The 21661-nt window shown below is 38.1% G+C and overlaps 1 protein-coding gene across 1 annotated transcript in view; it reads right to left on the reverse strand.

Annotated features, from left to right (window-relative positions):
* Window positions 1-21661, reverse strand: part of LOC138359136 (exportin-4-like) — a 57636-nt gene that overhangs the window by 20693 nt on the left and 15282 nt on the right. The window contains exons 9-20 of the mRNA XM_069317877.1: window positions 21092-21266; window positions 17516-17692; window positions 15988-16077; window positions 14640-14802; window positions 11712-11889; window positions 9713-9872; window positions 7624-7793; window positions 6759-6864; window positions 4205-4385; window positions 2725-2900; window positions 413-568; window positions 18-233 (exon numbers count right to left, since the gene is read on the reverse strand). Coding sequence (XP_069173978.1) covers window positions 18-233; window positions 413-568; window positions 2725-2900; window positions 4205-4385; window positions 6759-6864; window positions 7624-7793; window positions 9713-9872; window positions 11712-11889; window positions 14640-14802; window positions 15988-16077; window positions 17516-17692; window positions 21092-21266 — 1948 coding nt within the window. The remainder of the gene's footprint in view (window positions 1-17; window positions 234-412; window positions 569-2724; window positions 2901-4204; window positions 4386-6758; window positions 6865-7623; window positions 7794-9712; window positions 9873-11711; window positions 11890-14639; window positions 14803-15987; window positions 16078-17515; window positions 17693-21091; window positions 21267-21661) is intronic.

The following is a 21661-nucleotide window of genomic DNA, read 5'->3' on the forward strand; positions in this document are numbered from 1 at the left end:
GTGGCTGCAATGCATACCTTCATGAGATCTTCTGGTAGTTGACACACTTTACTAGGATATATTTCAGCAATAAATGTGACCATCTTAAAGTAATGCGAGCAAAGAGTTGGTAATCGCAGTAGTTCACGGGACATAAGAGGCATAATAATGTTCAAGCCAAATAAGCACACATCTGCAGCAGCTACGACTTCTTGATCTTCCCCGTGACCAGATGGCGCAAGGTCAATGAAATCCTGAAATAAAATACAGTAACTCATTATTTTATACCACTATAAAAACTATATCACAGTGTACACCATGAATGCTTTACAAAACATTTTGCCCCAATCAGGCTCTATTCTGTCCTAGAAGCTATTTTACACTTTCAATGGTTGAGTGCATCTCTTCATCATAATTTTGCATGACTTCTTACCTTTGAGAGTAGTGATGTCAAAAGTTCCATGAGAAGTTGTAGATCTCTCCACTGATCTTCTTCTCCCCGTGACTCGACTGTTCTCCGTCCTATGTTGTGCTTAGCGTACGTACCTACCAGATGTACTGATGCTTCATACAGCTGCTTGCTTGCACTCTGAGAAAAAACATACCGAGGCAATTATGAGATACTGAATATTTATTTTATTTTTAATTTGCTTTAAATATACACTAGCTCTTGAAAAATTAGACATGCCCAAAAACTTTGGCCAAGATTGGAAAAAACTTAATTATATTTATCATCAATGTAAAAATAAAAAACAGCGTTGAATGTAATGAAATGCCATTTTCTGGGTGAGTCCCGGAGGCTTCCCGGAGCTATCCAGGCTGAATAGATATGTATAACTTTCTGGCATCAGTCAAAGTGCTTGGAGTTCTTGCCTACCATGGACCACGACCCAGAACCTCGCCCCACTCAGAGAGGCACGAGGAGCAATGGCCTATAGAAACCCCACTGAGGTTGGGAGCATTCGGCTTTCGGTAGCAATATTTTCACCAGAATAGGGATTTTTTTTGGGGCGCCTGTCCCAGTCAATGGCAGACATTGAATGCTCCCAACCACAAGGGGATTTCTATAGGCCATTGCTCCTTATGCCTCTCTGAGGGGGCCAGGATCTGGCTTGTGGTTCCCGGTAGGCAAGAACTCCAAGCAGTTTGATGCCAGAAAGTTATACATATCCATTCAGCCTGGATAGCTCCAGGGAGCCGACGGGGCTCCCCCAGAAAAGCATTTAATATAATATAACTCTGGAAATTACAACATGGTCCACCAGATGAGAGAAAACACAAACAACCTAAGTCTCTTCACATGAAAACACTGGGAAATGTCACAGATCCTTGCCTGCTGAAGAAGGCAGGCAGGAGTGCTTGAGGGTTCAGATGTAAGTGGGGGCAGGGGGTTATAAGGGTTGAAGTGGTTATAGTATGGGTGGGTAGGGGAAATAGCCACTAAGGGTGGAATCAGTGGTGGGGGTAAGAGCAGGAATGGGTGGTGGTGGTGGTGGGCCAGTGGTTGGTGGGCATAGGAATGTGGTGCTGCCAGGGTATGGATGGGACGGAGGGATAAGTAGATAGCTAGTTGGTTGCTGGGTCTCTAAAATACCCAGCTGATACCATTCATATGTGTATATATATACATAGTCAATACTACCTGGTCAATAATATACAATGAATTTTTGAAAGAATGTACCCAACATATTTCTTTATCCATATTAATTAAATGGTAGCAATCTATTGCATTAGTATGAATGTACTGTATGTATGAAGCCTATGCTTGAAAATTTGTACAAATCATTACATACCTTCTTAAATAATGTTTATCAAGTATGTTTGTGCAGTGAGCTATGTGAGCACAGATTACTGTAGCCTCATAACATAAACCATAACCTGTCATTTCTCCCTATCACAATCCTACCTAAGGGAAGTGGGGAAATCAGTTCCTGTTCTGGTCATGTCACTCATTGGCTTGGCCTACCACCATAACTTGCTAAGAGTGCACTTTATTACAGTCCGTTGCTCACCCTGCCCACTAGCCAGCAGTGAAGGAAGAAGGGCTCTAGAAATCTCCATAGTTTTCCTAAGATTTGGCAGGGATATCCAAGCTATATTACTGTGAACAATTGCCCAACATTGCTTGACAAAATGATAATCAAGACAAATTATTAACAAATAAAATAGGACAGTAAAGGAATAAATCAACAGCATATCATGTTTGTATATATCTGTCATCACAACAGTATTTAATTTTACCATTTCTTCCATCCCTTATTTTGAATGCTAATACTTTCCACATCACCAGTGAACTATCTCCAATAATAATTATACTGTAGCTCTATTCTGAGTGGGCTTAATGTCTACTTTAGCTTGGATGCAACTTCAATCTGTCATAGCCAAACCCTCTCAATTCTGGTGCTAATCAAGTTGCAAACCTCAGAACTTTCTCAAGTTTCATATCGTGTCACAAAGTGTTGCTTCCATGCTGAGCCTGCATAGCCAAGTAATGGTCTCACATACGCAGGGTGTATGGACTTTAAAGCCTCCTTGTTTAGATTCTTAAATGATCTCATAATTGCCTTATTGGGAATATTACATAATGATGACTGATATTGAAGAGTTAACTAAGAGCAGAATTTTACTGCCAATAGGCACTTTTTATACAGTATCCAGATCCAAAAGATTTAAATTAGAATTTTGGTAAAGATCCTCAAATGTCAATACCACTGAAATTGTTTGAAGACTAAAAGAGTCACTCACCGGTGTGAGGTAACACAGCATTCGCCGACCACATTCTACAAAAAGCTCTAGAACTGTCTCCACCACAGTTGGGTAGTTGTGATAGAGATCAAGAAGCCGAACACTCTCCCCAAGAATGCCCACTAAGCGTGTGAAGAGACACTGAGCCGTCGGCATTAAGCATCCTTGAACTGCACCTGCAAAACATAATACAGAAATAAATACAATATAAATGGCAAGGAGGTGAATACAATCTATTTAGGTTTTCATTGAGAAGCTATGAGAAAGTCACAATACTAATAACATGAAAACTGCAATACTTAATAAATGGAAGCTGAAGTAGGAAATAAGCTCTTAACATCAAAGTTTAAGACTATATACCCAGTACATATTATTTAATCCAACCATTTACATAAAAAGTCTGAAAAAGCTAAGGCATCTGAATACATTAAAATACACCTTTCTGAGCCAGGCACTCAGTTTAACCGGACCCCCAGAAAATAAAATCACATGAGAAGCATTGGCTCTGTCAGGGCAATCTGATATGAGGCAAAGCTGTTAGGCATACTAACTACCAGTAAAATACCTGGAAAATACACAGGCTTCCCTAGATTTAAACAGAGTTTTGTTGCTGTAAATGCTATGCAAACCAAATACTGCACAAATGAAACTTACAAGCATATTGGAATTTAATGAAAATTTTCCAGATCTTTCAAAAATCCACTTTCTCCACTCTTACTCAACAAAGGACCTACTCATGCAAATGTCTTAAGGATGCCACATTCACACTTCTGAAATTGCTGACATTCCTGGTGCTATCAGAAAAAAACAGACAGATGTTGATAAAATTGAGCAAGAAATCCAAGGCACAACTGGGAGTGACCGATGGATAGGAACAGAAAAAAAAAACAGCTCCTGATGTGCCCTCAGATGTGGTGGGTGGCTGGCTTCTGCTCTGCTGGGAGGCACTGGAAGACCTTTTGAATTTTACCCATGTGAGTATGTGTTTAGGAGGGGCCATGTTTTTGCCTTCACTACCCAATGTTCTCTGCATGGGTTGGGGGCCAATGCTTGCCTCCCTGAGAGACCCCTGGCACTCCCCAATCATCTGCCCATTGGTGTGTTTATTTGCCGCAAGGCGCATTCATTTCCACTGACAGACAACGTTAGTTTAGCCAAATGGCTTTGCAATTTACTCTTCAGGGGTTTGCCGGGGCACTTATGGGATCTCTGCTGCTTAGTTTCCTAACCAGTAGTTAGCAAAGCAGTAATTGGCATGCCTTGTGTTGAACACTGCTCACTTTTGAAATATAGTAACCCTAGCATTTGATATGAATCTTTGGTGGACCATTATGGCTCATTTGGGGAGCATTCTAGGGGGCTTCATTTCAGAAAGACTACTAGACCGTGATACTCTTACATAACTAAATAATAATGCAATAATGCCAATATAAGAAAACCAAAATAAGCATACAATATAATCAATGAGATCTGATATTACCTATAAAGTTATCAATATGGTAGAGAATTTGCTTCTTCATCTCCTCTTGTTGATACTGTTTTGTAAAAGTTTCAGAGGACATCAACTGCTTGAATGATGTCACAGGAGGGTCTAGCACGTGTGTCCAGAATTGAGTACGGGCATCTGTGTCCCCCAGGGCAGCTGCGCACATAACTAAACCCTAAAATAGTACAACAAGAAACAAGAAAATAGCATTGAAAAAGAATAAAATTAAACACTTCTAAATACATCAGCATGGTTTATTTCCACTTGTATTTAATGTTTTTTTTTTTTTTAGGGTCACGTTTGCCTGCTCATCGCTTTAATTCAGGCGTGAGGAACCTTCAGTGCATGACAACCTTGGACCTGGCCTACATGGCCGTATTCTGTTTACTATTTTTCATATACATTATGTAGTAATACAGTACTGTATTAGGTCACAATTTATATCTTGTGTAGTAATTTTCTTAATTTTCATAAGTTTCATATAAGAATATTTGTAAGCTTAAAGACCTAGATCTAAATATTGGGTCAAGGATTACCATGATTCCTCTAATTCTTTGTTTCTTTACCAAAAAAAGGATTTCACCAAGGGGCTATGGAGATATGATAAAGTGTTATTACAGACCATTTAGGACTATATTATCAAGATAACTTGATGGCCTAAGTATGGATTGGTGATATGCCATACATTTTAATGTGTGTAATGTGTGCACATTTTGCAGGTACTGTATAGTAATTATTGCAGTCATGGCCTTGTAACTTTTTCAAACAGTATATAGATCTTAGTAAATTGTGGAGCTCATACAAAAGAATGCACATGATTTCAGTAAAAACTTCAACTGTTATAATTATTACTAGTAAATTATTGACCAATACAAGGTAGCTGCTACTTATATCCCACATCTATTATGCTACCTGGTAATATATTTCACAAGCAATTTATTCCACAAATTAACACCCCCTACTTTCAAAATTAGTAGTTATCCATATTCTTTAAATCTAATTTCATCAAATTTACATTGTTTTGCATTCCATTTCGTGTTGATATATTGTATTTAGCATTTTATATCTCACTTGTTATACCCTATCATCTAATTGCATATTTCAATCACATCCTCCCCCTATGCCTTGCCTTACTTGAGAATATAAAAAAACCTCTTTTAATTTCTCTTGATAAGGACGGTTTTAATTCTCTGGATTAACATTGTCAGCTTCCTCTGTACATATTCTAAAGAACTAGTGGCCATTCTATAGAACGGTGCTCAAAATTAAGCTGCATAATCTAAATGGTAGTGTTCAAGTCATTTTAAAAATGACAAGTGCATTATAAGGAGTCTCGCTAGAGTAAATACAGTGCAACATCGAATCAACGAACTACATGGGACCAACCCCAATTCGTTGTAACTGGAGATGCCTCCAGAAGGCTCATACATATAAATGAAAACTGAGAAATCTCAAAAGCAAACCATAGAATTTGGTTTTAAATACGCTCAGTGGCTTTCCCAAAGCGACAACTCTCTTTTTTTCTTCTTCTAATGTTGCGTCCATTTACAAAATTCATTAAAAGTGTAATTGGAGTCATATTAACAGTTATCATTCATACCCTACTCTAAGGCATTATACCCTAATATTTCCCAAGCTCTATGAGCCGATTTCAGTGAACAAAATTTTAATTTCAACCTGTTATATGAAGAATAACTACCAAGAGAACCTGTCTGAAAAAAGAGATTTAACCACATGTAGCCTATTTCCCCCACACTAGCTTTGAAATCACATTTTCAAAGGAAGGGGCCCATGCTTTCCTGAATGAAAACCTCTGCAACTGGTAATAAAAAAGAACCACAGAATTTTGTTTTAAATATGCTCAATGGCTTTCCAAATGCTCTTATTTCTAATCTCATGTTCATCCATGAAAACAATTTAAAGGGTGATGGTAGCCCTATTATGAGTGTTACCATTTATACCCTCAGATTTTCCATGCTCTATGGGCTGATTTCACTTAAGAGAACTTTAAATTTTAATCTATGATATGATGACCAACTTTTCCACCAGTCTGTGAACTCTGTCCCAACATCCTAAACAGATTTGCCTATCTCCCGCTTCAGCGAACTCTTGTTCGTAAAATCAGGAAAGTAAATCTGGTCTAGAAAGTGTGTTTTCCAACCTGAGATTCACCAAATCAAGGTTTCACTGTACTGTTCTTTGCAAACATTTGTAAGTCCCCTTTGTAAAAGCAACATTTGTAAATTTGAGAATGTAACATACACATAAAAATTGTAAATTAGAACAAACATTTCTGTACAATTAAAGCAAAATTGAAGGGATTAAATTCATGCAAAAATATAACACTACCTACAAGTTGCAGATAGAACTCAGCCCACTTGTTACAGCCTCAGGAGGGTGTGCCAGCTAGGTCAACCCAGAGGGAAATATGGGTCTGCACTTTCCTCAGCAATAATTTAACATTTCACAAATATTTCCTTGATTAGTTCTGCCTAGTCTCATTCTCCTTGACTATAACACTGTCATTGACCAAAAATTATTAACTTACCTGCATAAGTCCTCTTTGAGCAACTGAAGAAAGTGCACTGAGAGTTCCACTCTGCTGAAGCTTTACTAACTCCATGAGACCCTCAGTCTTTACCAGATGCTGACCTCTGCAAGACCATACAGTACTATTATTATTTAACATACACACACACTGCTGGAAAATCTAGAAAGAACAAACTTTTAAAGAATCATTTTTTTCAGAAAGGAGAATCGTGCTAAAATGTTTTAACAAAATTCTATGATAGTGATTAATACAGGACAAGGAAGGGAAGGGAAGGATGGATGGGCTGTACACTTCTGGACTGCCAGAAAGCCATTGACAATTCTCCATAGTAGTGTGGTTTTGCAAAATTCCATCCAATGAAGTACATCTGGATTGGTCCATGTCTATGAAGGAAAGCAGATGAGAATATGGACAGAAAATAAATTGCTGGAAAGTAAATTTAACAAGCTCCAGGAAGGACCACACAGTAGCTATAGAAATCTGATCCTGGTATATGTAAATTAATGATTGTGGAAACAAGAGGGAAGGCAACACTTTAGTTTTGGAAAAAGTGAAGAACTTAAAAGTTTACTGAGCCTCTGAATCCTCATCTGAACTATTATTGTGTGTCAAGTGCACTATAGACATGTGGTCACCTTTTCATGACAAGTGAACAAAATTCCCTCAGGTAACCCTTATCTACCTTACCTTGAGGTCCTTCCAGGGCTCAGCGTCCCCGCGGCCCGGTCGTCGACCAGGCCTCCAGGTTGTTGGACTGATCAACCAGGCTGTTGGACGCGGCTGCTCGCAGCCTGACGTATGAGTCACAGCCTGGTTCTGTTATTAATCACAAATCCATCACCATAACATAACATGAACTCACCTCTCTTTACTGTCAACCATTGTAACCAGCAGATTGACTGTATCCTCGACTAGACCTGGTTCAGCACTGCGAAGTCTCATGGTTTGTTCCACAACTGACAATAAGTAGTTCAATGTCCAAGTTGCTCCCTCAGAATCACGTCCAAATGCTGATGTTAAGGCTACGCTTAGCTAGAAAAAAGGGGAAGAGAAGACATTTTCAGTTAATGTTTGGATAAATTTCTTTTCTCTAGTAGCTTAGCATTATCAGCAAACATTCACATAATTCTGTATGCCTTCTGATAGATCATTTATATGGATGATGAACATTACTGGTGTTAGAACTGAACCCTGTGGTACTTTATTGCTAACATTTCTCCAGAGACATTGCCTCTGATTACTGCCCTCATTTTTTTGCCAACATTTTTTATCCATGTCACAAGGGTTTCTGTGACCCTTTCAATATGTTCCAGTTTCCAGAACACCCTCTTATGCATAACTCAGTCAAAAGCCATTTTTAGGTATACAGTGGAACCTTGATTAACGAATTTAATCCGTTCCGGCACCAAGCTCATCATGTGAAATTCTCGTCTTTCAAAACAAATTTCCCCATGTAAAATATTGGAAATAAAATTAATCCATTCTACTGCCAAAAAACATCAATATGATATTCAATTTTTTAAATAATGGAGCAGCCTACCTGACATACACTGAATAAACCTTTATGACTTTTTTTAAATTTGTTCAATTTTTGTTTAGTTTTTCTTTTTTTTATATAGAAAAAGGTTTGTTCAGTGTTTGTTAGGTAGACTGCTCCATTTTGTAAAAAAAAAAAAAAAAAAAAAAAAAAAAATTAAACAAATTTGAAAAAAAAGGTCATAAAGGTTCGTTCAGTGTTTGTCAGGTAGGATGCTCCATTATGACATTTTTTCTATTTTTCATATTTGTTCAATGTGGTTTATATTTTTTATTTTTGTATTAATAATGCAGCAGCTTACCTGGCACACACTGAACGAACCTTTATGACATTTTTCCCTTTTTCAAATTTTTTTTTTTTATTTTTTTTTTTATACAAAATGGAGCTGCCTACCTGACAATCACTGAACAAACCTTTTTGACAATTTTTTTTTTCAAATTCTTTCAATTTTTTTTAGAAAATGTAGCAGCCTACCTGACATTCACTGAACGAACCTTTTTGACATTTGTTCTTTAAGGCGTTCAGATTAAGGTTCGTCTGAGATCCTTTCGGACGTAGGTTCAAACCCAGGAATAATTGAACTACAGGAATTAAGATACACAATCTAATGTAAAGAAATAAAGATTCTGTATTTTTTTTATACAGTAATTCATTAATGCTAGTAAGAAATGAAAACCAGCATCTCTAATCTAAATGCTTTTTAATATTTTATTATTCGGCTGATTTCTAATGATTTTTTTGTACTCTGGCACAAAAATATAACATTAATATTTAGTGCACCTTCCACTTTTCTGCAACAAATTCAGTATACAATGATGTCTAGACTATTAAGGAGATACTGTATAATGAATCACAACTCTAATCGATAAAGTTCTCAAAATAAACGAATAAACGGTTTGTGGGTGTCAGACTAATCCTTGCAAATTTGTGTTAATCAACTTGCAGCCCTTTAATTGCAAAACTCAGCTATATTACAAACTTTTGTTATATTGTAGTGCGATTGTCATCTACATCTATACATTCATGTAACATCTGACTTAGTTTGGGTGTACTACTATGAACATAACAAATTGAACATAGAGTATTGAGTCACCCAGCAGTCATGCGTGTCACCCAGCAGTCATGCGTGTCACCCAGTAGTCATGCGTGTCACCAACAACTTGTAGAAGCCTCCATAGTATGTCGTATACAATACCACCATAATCAGAAATGAGCATTCTCTAATACAGTACATATTTGGTCACTGAATTTTGAGTTAAGCTAAACAATTTACTAATTATTCCAGGCTTTGAGACATAACAGATTAAAACAGATACACAAATTGTATTTTTAAAAGTATAACAATGCATATAAGAACATTTATTATTAATATATTACAAACAGTAAAAACACCATGCAAAAAACAGGGATTTACCTCTGTGTAGAATGATTCATTTGGAAGAAGATATGAGAGGCAGAACCGTCTAAGGAACCACATTAGAGATGAAGAAACTTCTGGACTTAGAAGATGGCTCAAATTGGCTTTCAGAGCTTGGGACTCTGTCTCACACAGTCGCATCACAGTGCTCATCATCCTGAAAATAATATTTTCCTTAGCTAACAAAAACATAACTTTGTAGCTTCTTTATGCATACAACTTATGATGTCTCCCAATGTACACCATTATGACACCAACTGAACAGTCTATTGCTAAGAAATATTGCCGGAACAACCGTGGACATCTTCAAGAGGAAACTAGATTTATTCCTCCAAGGAGTGCCAGACCAACCGGGCTGTGGTGGGTATGTGGGCCTGCGGGCCGCTCCAAGCAACAGCCTGGTGGACCAAACTCTCAAGTCAAGCCTGGCCTCGGGCCGGGCTTGGGGAGTAGAAGAACTCCCAGAACCCCATCAACCAGTCTCAAACTACTGTAACTTGACCACTGACTAGACCCTTGAATTAAATATTAGAACTCAGTTTCTAGCTTAATGATTAAACAAATTTGTTACTACTCTAAAAACTATAATTTCCTTAACATACCCTCCAAATAATTCCTCCGTTTTAAATAAACCTCTCTCAATATCTTATTTTATTAATGATGATGAGAACCAGCTACAAGACTAGTCTAATAAGGGGCTACTCTAATTCAATGCCAACAAATACAAGATAATGAAGATGGAAAAATGGAAAGGGAGACAATTTTACATGAAACTTTACAATCTGCAGAACATTCATAATTCTGCAAGAATAGCAAATGTGGTTCCAATATTCAATAAATTCTAGACCAGTGTCGCTAACATATATTCCTTGAATGAATGAGTCTGCTGCTTTCCGCAGGGATCCTTGGGTTGTTGATGCTTGGTTGGTTCGTCTGGGGATGCATCATGTTTTATGTCCGGTTACGACTCTTTACCGTTATTTGCGCACCATGGCCTCCGTGGCACGGGACGCGCTTTGGGTGGACCCAGTTTCCCTTCTTCCCTGTTCCAGGGAATGGGTCTCCCAGGTCATCCGCAGGATTATTCGATCCAGCCAGCCTGCGGTCTATCCCCGTGCCCACGTTCGTAAGTTTGCGGCTTTGGATGCTGTTTTTGGTAATATGTCCTGGGCTGACATTCGGGTACAAGGCTTTTGGAGGTCGAACAAGGTCCTGGCCACATGGTACCTTGTTAATGTTCCTGGTCTTTTTCAGGCGTGTGTAGCCTTGGGTCGCAGGTTGCAACCAGTTGTTTCGACTTCGAGTTAAGGAGCGAGTGACGGCCACCTCCGGACGTAAGGGACGGTAAGTCCCTTTAGTCTTTATCTTTGGTTAGGTAGCTCCAGGGAGCCGAAGGGGCTCTCCACAGAAAACCAGCGTTGAATGTAATGAAACGCCATTTTCTGGGTGAGACCCGGAGGCTCCCTGGCATCCCTCTCTCCCTCCAGTCAGCAGTTTTTTCACATTTTTGATATTCAGCCTCTGAACCGAGGAGAGTAGCCGGCGTGAAGGTCTGGGACCCCCCTGTCCTCCTCTCGGGGAGGGGGAGGGTTGCACAGACAGATGCGCGGTGAGTGTGGTGACGTCATGCTTGTTTGCTTGGTTTTGATTGGAGAGTTCTGGTTGCTAGTTCGTCTTTCGGCTTGCAGTTTTTTACTAGCAGTAGTTTGTGTTGGAATTCCTACCTTTCTGGGTGCCTGACCTGGTCAATGGCAGACAAAGACTGCTTCCAATTACATGGGGGTGTCTTTAGGCCATTGCTCCTAGTGCCTCTTCTTGAGGGGGCCAGGTTCGGGCTCTCATCTCCGATAGGCCTAGAACTCCATCGATTGACTGTTGCCACGGTCTAATATATACACATCAGCCCAGTACAGATCCGGGGAGCCGAAAGGGCTCTCCACAGAAAGACCAATGAAAACAATGTATAGTCATTAAAGACATGAAGGCAAAGTAAGACCTTATAAGAGGATCTGCTGCAGCGCTGTTTGGCACATCTGTAGGCATCTGGGCAGGAGCTGCTAAAAGTCGGAGAGTAGCCTCTAAGTTGACAGTTGCAGCAGCATTGATACTGTAAGTAACCATTTCTGCTGGGATAAGTGCTGTTTCTCCCTCATTATCCATCGTTGTAACATGACCTGCAAGATATAAACAAAATCTTACTACAATACAATAAGATTCACATACATATGATGTACAGCACAGAATTAAGCATGCATATGGTAACATAGACAATGTAAATTGTCTTTTGCCTTAAATAGATTTAACACTTTCGCGCTCTCGGCGCTCAAAAAAAAACAATACCCCAGATGCTTTCGGCACTTCGCGCGCCTACGCGGTAAGACCGAAAAGTGTACACTCTTTTGACTGTCCTGACAATAATTGAAGGCGAACGTATTTAAATTTGGTATCACTGTGTTCGCAATGAAATTGTCTATAAGAGCATACCTATAAAATGCCGCCCAATCATAAGGAGTATCAACACCAAATAAAAAACTATGCAGATCACTCGCCGAGAGCACCAAACAGCAACAAAATGTTTCCACTCTCTTAATGGTTGCGAAGCCTACAGTTGTCCTACATCGCTAATTTTGGTATCATTGGAATCGCAATAAAATTCTCTACACGGACATATGCATATGAATGTTTAATATAGGTAATTGCCCACCCGCAAGAGTGTGTGAAGTGGAGAGTAGTTAGCCGCGAGCGCACTGGCGAAAACACAGGGGGGAAACCATGCTTGGAAAGTTTATACGTTTCCTGACCCTACTTTTCTATGTACATATTTCTTTTTTATACCAATGTGTTCGCAATAAAATTTTCTATAAGATGAACTGTATAACATTTGTACAAAGCATGTGTAAGAGAAGCGCCAAATATAGAACCACGTCGCTCAGTATGCGTTCGCGGCAGAAACGAACGCATTGTTTTCGTTCGTTTGATGTTTGTCATGTTTATACTTGTTGAAACATTTTATAATTTGTATGACAGTGATCGCAGTAAAATTCCCTACACAGACATATACAAAACACATACAAATATTTCCCACGTGTTGGATATATCAACGGCTAAAGGGAACCCACTGCCACACGCTCGCCACACCCCCAAACATACTTTGTGTATTTTTTTTTTTACTCATAGAAGTTTATGCGATATAATATTCATTTTGGTACCAAAACATTCGCAAATAAATTCTCTACAAAACAAAAGTATCCCCATCCATTTCGGTTAAAAAATGGAATTTATAGAAATATTTTTTCGATGGACGAGAAAAGTAGGCAGTTATGCGGAATCGTAAGAGAAAACGGCGACGAGTTATCTCTAATATAAAGCGCGAAAGTGTTAAGAAACTCTAAATTTTGGTTTTATTTTTCTAGTGCAACACTGTCATGTGACATTTTAACAATGACACCTTAGGTCTGGTTCCACAATTGCCTCCTACATATATTCAATTTAAACAATAAAATTTCCCCTGGGTAATGTTATTTTATTATTGGTTATATCTCCAAAGTATAGGAAATGGTTATTATTCCCCTTAACCTTTACTTTGACCTTTGCCTAAGACAGCTCAGTGAAGATGTCTTAAAGGTACCTAAAGGTTGTAGACTTGTGAAACAATGTATCATAGCTCTAGATGAGGAGTTGGCAGCCTTAAAGTACCTTAAAGACATCATCCCTAAGCTGTCTTTGGCAAAAGTCAAAGCAAAGTTTGAGGAGAATAAAAGCCATTTTCTATAATTTGGAGGCATAAGCAATCAGAAAATAACACTTGCTATCCAGGAACAAAAATTATGTTACACTGTATTATCATCAATCAATGTCTCATTTCATGTAATCACCTAAGTGTATTTTCAGGATGAGAGCTACGTTCATGGTATCCCATCTTCCCAATACTCTGTTGTAAGACGCTTTAAAACTACTGTACTGATGGTTTTGGCATCTATAACCTTCTCACTAAACCTGATCCATCTATAACTCTATTTGCAAAAGAAACTGTTAAATTCTTAACAGTAGAGAAATGATAGGAAATGCAGTGAATGTACATACCACTGTGCATAGTTTTGTAGTAAACACAAAGAGAAACCAGATACAAATCTGTGAACATGAACATCAGGAAAAGGACGGTGGGCCTTAGATTCCCATTCAACTTTGAAATTGATAGAAGGGGCCAGATTGTTAAGAGAGGAAAGGTAAGGCTGGAAAAAGACTAGTCATGAGGCCATACAGCAAAAAATCATCAATATAGCAAAGCCAGAGAGAGGGACAAGTGTCAATAGTGAGGAGAACAGTTTCAAAGTACTCCAAATAGAGATTGGCAAGAACAGGGGAGAGAATGGAACTCATTGACACCAAAAGCTTGAGAGAATTATTTTCCATTGAAAGAGAAGGGTCAGCACAGAGTCTGATGAGTTCGAGGAAACTGTCAGTATGAAGCAGGAGATGAAGAAGGCCCTCAGTCACCTTCTGACGAAGGAAAGAGAGATCATCATCAAGGGGAACATTACTAAAAAGAGAATCAACATCAAGACTCAGCATCTTACAGAAGAACTGCATGCGCTATCTTTTAATGAAGTCCTGAGAGCGACAAAGGCGGGCAGGAAAACGTACCAAGATAAGGAGTGAGAGTTTTGGCAAACCAGGGCACAAGAACCTCTTGAAGAAATAATAGGACAAAGAAAAACATCAGGTTTGCGGTTTTAGGTAGACCATAGAAATACCGCTTATCATTTGTCAATAATTTAACAATATTTAATTAATATAATCTTACTGCATATACACAATAGCTAAATAATAAGCAGAAAAGCATATATATCCCTTGCAAATCAGCATATACAGTATTTGGTTTAATTCAACAAAACCTGAATAATTACAATTATAAACCTCTAACCTGATATGAGAAGAAGCCAGTGGATGTCTTCATAAAGTTGATCCAACTGAGAATTTTCAGCAATGGTGAGGTTGTTGCTAAGAATGTGAGTGAGTTGCGTTCTCATCCGACTAATGCGATCTTCCATGAGTTGTGTCAACAAAGGTACACTATGTTCTGGTGCCTGTGCAAAAAAAAAAAAAAAAACACCTCTCATGATTTTGCTATCAACACGAGCTCAAGGTGACAGTAGCAATGGACACATTGCATAAGAACTTTTCACTGAGCTGACACACACTACAGTATTTGCAAAGCTAATTTTGTATTGGCCTGGATCTGTCTTCTTTCTCATTTCTTAACATGATACTGTAAAACATTTTATTACATCCTCTCTTTCCATGCTCCATTAGAACCTGCTTGGTCTCTTGATATGGTTATTTATTGAGTTTTGTGTTCTCTGTTTTGACTGTCACTGTTGAGTGAGGACTATGCACTTCAACCTTTATTCTTGCTAGCTTTGGCTATGGAAACTGTATGCTCTCCTTCACCATTCTAGGTACTGTACATCTAATTTGGTCAAGGGGGATACATTCTTTTATGCATCTCTGCCTAAATTCCACATTCTTCGACAAGAATTAAATGTATTTTCGTATGGGGTCCTATCTTAATCCAAGCCTGGTTCATTATGTTATTTGTCTATAATCTTCTGCATCTTATTCCAACCTTTTACGGTTATTTTCCCCAAGTGGGAAAATTTAAGTCATCCTCGGGGCCATCACCTGCAGAAGGAACTGTGCTGATATTTGCGTCCAGCTGCAAGTCAAATTTCTTGCCTATATCACTAAACCCACAATGCCTCATGTATTTAACATATCTACTGGACTACTAAAATTAATTTGTATATACCTTTTTTAAATTTGCAGTCATTTGGGTGCTTGAACTGTTAAGGTTTATTAGCACCATAATTAAAGTTCTCTATTTACCTTGGCTTTTCATTCAAAACAGTTGGCTTTTGTAAAGCTTAAAGTCTTAACTGCGATAATTTGATAATTTGAAATGAAGCTCAAGTGCTTAATAATTTCACAAGCTATGTAACCAGTTCAAAGGCAAAGGCATCCAAACGTACCATGTAGCCAGACACTATACAGTACATTCAAACAACTCTTTCATTTGCTTGTATAGACTTAAAATGCTATAATAATTCATAGATTGTACAAGATATATATACAGTACTGTATATGGAAAACATGAAATACTCTGGATTAATTTCTTGCTATAAATTAATATTTGATATGATCAATGTCATAAATCAAGCAAATTATTAAAGAATATCACAATACCATACTGTACTAATCTATTAACACAATACCTGTCTCCCACAAAGGCCAATTAACACCAATTGTTCCTTGAAGGCTATTCTATCAGCCTGAACTGTCTCCGAGATCTCATCTGCGTCAATCTGAAATAGAACAGAGTAAAATGTATTAATTAACTTGTATCATCAGAGATTCAAACTTGAGTCTCAAAAATACGAGACTGTTGTCCTACCAGGCAGGCTGTGATGTTCACTACAAGGAAGGATCTCAGACATACCTAACTGACAACCAACTGCAACTTTAAACTTTCCCTGGAGAACCATTAAGGTATCTAGAGAGAATCCACTCATTCACCCATGTCCTGTAATATGTAATCCACATTAGTGTGGGTAATAACCTACACTATTGCTGACTGCATCTAAAGAGCAAAATTCTTCATATCGAGATATTGTAATGTTGTCTAGTGCTGAGAAAAGCATCGGTCAATCCTTTTACACAACTTGTGTTAACTTCACATTACCTTCTGACAAGCAATACCATTCATCAATATTTTTCTTTTATGTATATTTATTCAGAAAACTGTTACTATATTGAACAAATCCCTCACATCAGAATGAATGCACTCCATATTTTATTTCCTATCAACAAGAAAATTTGTTGTAACAAGAAGTCAATGGTATCACCATTGTGGCAGCATCACTGCTGGTAATTACACCTCAAGGAATGGGAGCTAGATACATTATATTAAAGCACTAACTCTTCCCACCTTCCCTATGTGATAACTAAACACTTAACTGTTCCCCCCCCTTGTGTGACAACCAAACACTAACTGTCCCCCCTTGTGTGACAACCAAACACTAACTGTCCCCCCCCTTGTGTGACAACCAAACACTAACTGTTCCCCCCCCCCTTGTGTGACAACCAAACACTAACTGGTCCCCCCCTTGTGTGACAACCAAACACTAACTGATCCCCCCCCCCCCTTGTGTGACAACCAAACACTAACTGATCCCCTTCCCTGTATGACACTTTTCAGCAAAACTTTGCAATTCTTCCCATGCTGCACACATTTTCTTAATGAATGAGGAAGGGCCATCCTCTACTCTACATCAACAACCCTCATACCATTTTCATGTTTACAAATGATCTCTTGTTTTTCCTCTATGGTTATTCTCACATGTGTTTTCTTAGCTTGAACCTTACCACTGGCTTTCTTGGGACCCATGGCGAGATATATAATTACTTTTATCTTCAAATACCAAAAAATCCAGAAAAAACTAATTCCTTACAAAGAATTCAGGCGCGATTGTCATTAGGTGGGAGGCACTGGTAAAACTGGGGCACGGTCGCCGTGCCACCATGTGCTAGGTCGGCCATATGCTTATCAACAAACTTCATTTCCTCGAGGCAAAGCTCGTAACCCGATTCGGATTTTATGAAGAAATTAGGCTCGTAACCCGAAATTCATCTGCTGTCAGAAGTTGAAACTCATTAAATAGTATTAAACCTTATTTACAAATATTGAGCTATATTACACATACCTTAGTAGTGATTTTGATTTTTATACCATCATTTACTTACTGGTACTCGTGAGCCTTCGGGAGGTGCTAGATGACACTTGAGGTACGTATCAAAGATGAGAGTGGCACTCTGTTTGACCTGAGAACTGTTGCAACTGCTACCTTCTTGCAAGATACAAGCCCAAGACTGAAGCATTTGTTCAAAGGCTTCCATGTAGAGTTGGTCTTCATGATCCACCTTGAGAAAAGAATGAATCGATCATCTTCAATACATAAATTTCAGATCATTCATGACTTTTATGAACTTGGTTAATGCTTACAGCAAAGTTAATAAATAAGGAGTTTTTAAAGGTATGCAGCTTACAGTGTGCTGTTAAATGATGTGAGATGTACTATGTAGATAACAATACAAAGGTACAGTTAAAGATGTTATGACTCACTGAATTGATAGTAGCTGTAATGTTGGTGTATGTCAGTGTTATGTTAACTTGCTGCTTCAATACATATACATGGATGGGGTCATGAAGGAAGTCAAGGTAAGAATGTAAGAGAGGTGCAATCCTAGTGTAAAGGAATAATATGAGTAATTAGAATAATGAATATTAATAAATTTAATGTGTGCAGATGACACAGTTACGTAGAAAAGTTATTTTTTTTTTAGGCATGAAAAAAAGTTGTGAATAGATAATGTAGACAAAAACAAAGTTACAGTGGTGAATGGAAATAGAAATTCTGTGTGCGCTAAATATGTTTGGTGAAGATGATGAGTCACAATAAGGTGGCTGAAGATATGATGACCAAAACACACACCAGAAGATGAAGAGACGACGACGTTTCGGTCCATCCTGGACCATTATAGTGTCATGTCGTGATAATGACTTGATAATGGTCCAGGATGGAGAGAAACGTCGTCGTGTCTTCATCTTTTGATGAGCGGTTCAGTCATTTTGATTGGTGAAGTTCAAGAAGTGGCTGATCCCTTTCAATATCAAGGATGTAAAATCTTACAAGAGGAACTATTGTAAATGAAGTTGAGATAAAGGCCAGTCAGCAAGAAAGGCCAGAAAGTAGCTAGAGCAATGAAAGCCCTGATTAGGAATAACAAAGTTGAAATATTTGCTGCTACGGGTCTGCATGAAACAGTGACAACTAATGTATGACTGGGGAAGGGCAGCCAGATGTGCCCAGGTCGCTCTCTTCCACTCCATCTCCACTCTCCCCTCATCTCCACTCTTCTCTCTCTCTCAATCTCCCTCCCATCTCTCATCTATTCTTCTCCTAATTCCCCTCTCCACACTTCTCCCCCTTTCCCTCTCTTGAAACATTCCCCATCTGCCCTTTCTTCCTTCTCTTCCCTCTAATTTACTCACTCTGTCTCAGGAAATGTAATACTGAATTCAGATTCATCATTTCTAGTGAATAAATCTAGTGACTCGGCCAGCCACCCTTCACCAATTATGAAAGGTGGCTGGCCAAAAGATCATAAGAAAAATACTACAAATGCTCCAGACCAATCTGCTTGAAACATGCTACACAGACTTGTATCAATAAGCTGCTAATATAGAGGAGATGAGAATATGAAGTCACACAGAAAATCACACCAACATGGTATATATCAATGAGAAAAGCCACCGGGGCTCTGAGGTGATGGAAACCCGTGATCATGGCACTGCCAGCCGCATACTCTACCACTGTACCACCACTGACTTGGGAAGTCAGTCATCAAAAGTCACAACTGGATTTCAGTAGAAATCTGGTTGTATGCCTTCTGCAAGTCAGTAGTGGTACAGTGGTAGAGTATGTGACTGGCAATGTCTTGGTAGCGGGTTTGCATCACCTCAGAGCCCAATGGACGCCAGGTCAGGTCAGGCCAGGTCAAACCTGGCTTTGGGCCGGGCTTGGGGAGTAGAAGAGCTTCCAGAACCCCATCAACCAGGTAATCAACCAGGTAACCAGGTAAGTGGATTTTCTCTATATAAAGTGTAGTGTACTCGAATGTGTAGTACTATATATCCAAAAATACATCAATTGTATTTTTATAACTATTCTTATAAATTAAATTTTATATCAATTACTCAGTTCTATTTGCTAAACATTATTTCATGTTAAATGCACTAAAACGTGTTTATTTGCAAGACAAAGTCAAAATTATACATGTACTAATAAACAAGGAAAATTAAAAGAGCTGAACACCATGTCAGATTTGTCATATCCTGAAGCATGAACTATACCTTAACCCCTCACACTGTTCCGATCATTATCTGCAACTTCCTCTTGTGCTCAAATTGCTATTTACTATTTTTTCCCCATTTGATTCGTTAAGTATTTTTAGTAAGGCACACAGTAAGGCACACCATGACATAGTTGCACAATTTTAAATAGCTGCCCAGTTCCATTTTTAAGAAAGCTAAAGCTTAACACCCAAGAAGAAAGAGCAGAGAAAGATCAAAATATACAAAATACTGAAGGCACAAGACAGGAACAGTTCTTTCCAAGTGAGGGTAAATTAGACAAGACACAGAGAAAGTAGAAACACAACGAATTAGTGTTTTGAGAAGATACTTGTGTTTAATTGGGCATGTGAAATACACTGAGAAGTAATTGTGCTTCCCTCCTCCATTTTTCCATCATTCGCAAACATATTCATGGAATTACTCACATCTTCTGGAAAATCACTTATATACATCAAGAAACATAATTAGGGCTAGTACTGATCATTGTGGGATACTAATTAGTCATTTTCTCTCTCATGCTCACAGCTACTTTTCTATTACCGTTCTTAATATGCTTTCTGATAAAATATACATAAACCAGTTCAGTAGTATGCTTTTTATGTCTTATATTTTCAAATTACAAAATTATCCTTTAATTAGGAATTCTGTCACAAACTTTTAAAGTTAAAAACTGTACAGTAAATGTAATCCTTCCTAATGTTTCTTGTGTGTGTAATCACAGTAAGAAGAAATCAATTAGAATGAAATTTGGGTTAATGTAAAGGTTCTCCACATCATTCTTACAACAAAAATACAAACAGATACTTCACTACATTTACCTGGTATTCTCTACTGATGAGAAAAGTGGAAAACTTTGTACCAGATATAAATTCTCATCCCTGATAACGAATTTATAGATAATGATAGGGTACTAAGGAATGTGAATATTGTACTGAATTTACAAGTAATTTTAATGCATATAATGGGATAATGGATAGTGTACTTACAGATTGAGATAGTGAAAACAGATGGAAATAAGGTTATATAAAGGAAACATACATACAAATAATTTATGGGAAAAAAAAGAGAGTAAAAGACTGAATCTAGAATCAGGAAGCCTGATCAGAGACCGAGCCGTGGGGGACCTTGACTCCAACACAAGGTACGGTAGATGAAATAACATAAGCAAGACATAAGGCACAGTAGATGTGAAAATAATAGTACAAAAGAAGTCCTACATGGATAATGTGCCAAGTTGCATGTGAGATTAAGAAAACAGAGCTTATTATAGAGGGCTATTTATGTAAAATCATGAGATACAAGTGAGTTTAAAGAGTGCAACTGCTGTCTTTCTTAATGGCCATTTATGGATTTTTAAGTTTATGTTCTTTTTCAGTTAACATGTAACTGCTCTTAAAACTCACCATCTCTTCCTGTGCAGCACCCTGAGCAAACTTGCATGTCAAAGCTGTGAGGTTCTCTACAAGCTGACGAAGCATCTCCTCTGGTAAAGCTACTAAAACCGACGGCGGGAAGAACAGCAATAGTTTTCGGAAGATATTGCTGATCCCTAATGCTTCTAATTCATTAATCTCAGTACTGAAGTGTGAAAAAATAATGCCATTAATACTACATTAACTTAGAATATATGAGCACCGTTTTTATACGGCAAAATTAACACTGCAGATGACTGATGTTAAAGTCAAAGGGCTGTAGCTAGGAACAAGTCTTTATGTTACTCATAACAAATGCAAACAATTAATTAGAAGTGACATCTACTGTATTTATGCATTTTACTTATAAAATGCATTTATCTAAATATATTTTAAAATCTATGTATTTTATGAATCATAAGCTGTCATGATCATGTTATGTCATGATTTTGAACAGGGTGAATTTTATTGCAAAAATGGGGTAAAATGTAAAAAAAAAAAAAAAAAAAGGGCAGAGATTAAAATCCTTCGTACTGTGTTGCAGTGTTGTAGAGAAGCAAC

The sequence above is a fragment of the Procambarus clarkii genome, chromosome 89 (assembly GCF_040958095.1).
Source record: "Procambarus clarkii isolate CNS0578487 chromosome 89, FALCON_Pclarkii_2.0, whole genome shotgun sequence".
NCBI classification, from domain to species: Eukaryota; Metazoa; Arthropoda; class Malacostraca; order Decapoda; family Cambaridae; genus Procambarus; species Procambarus clarkii.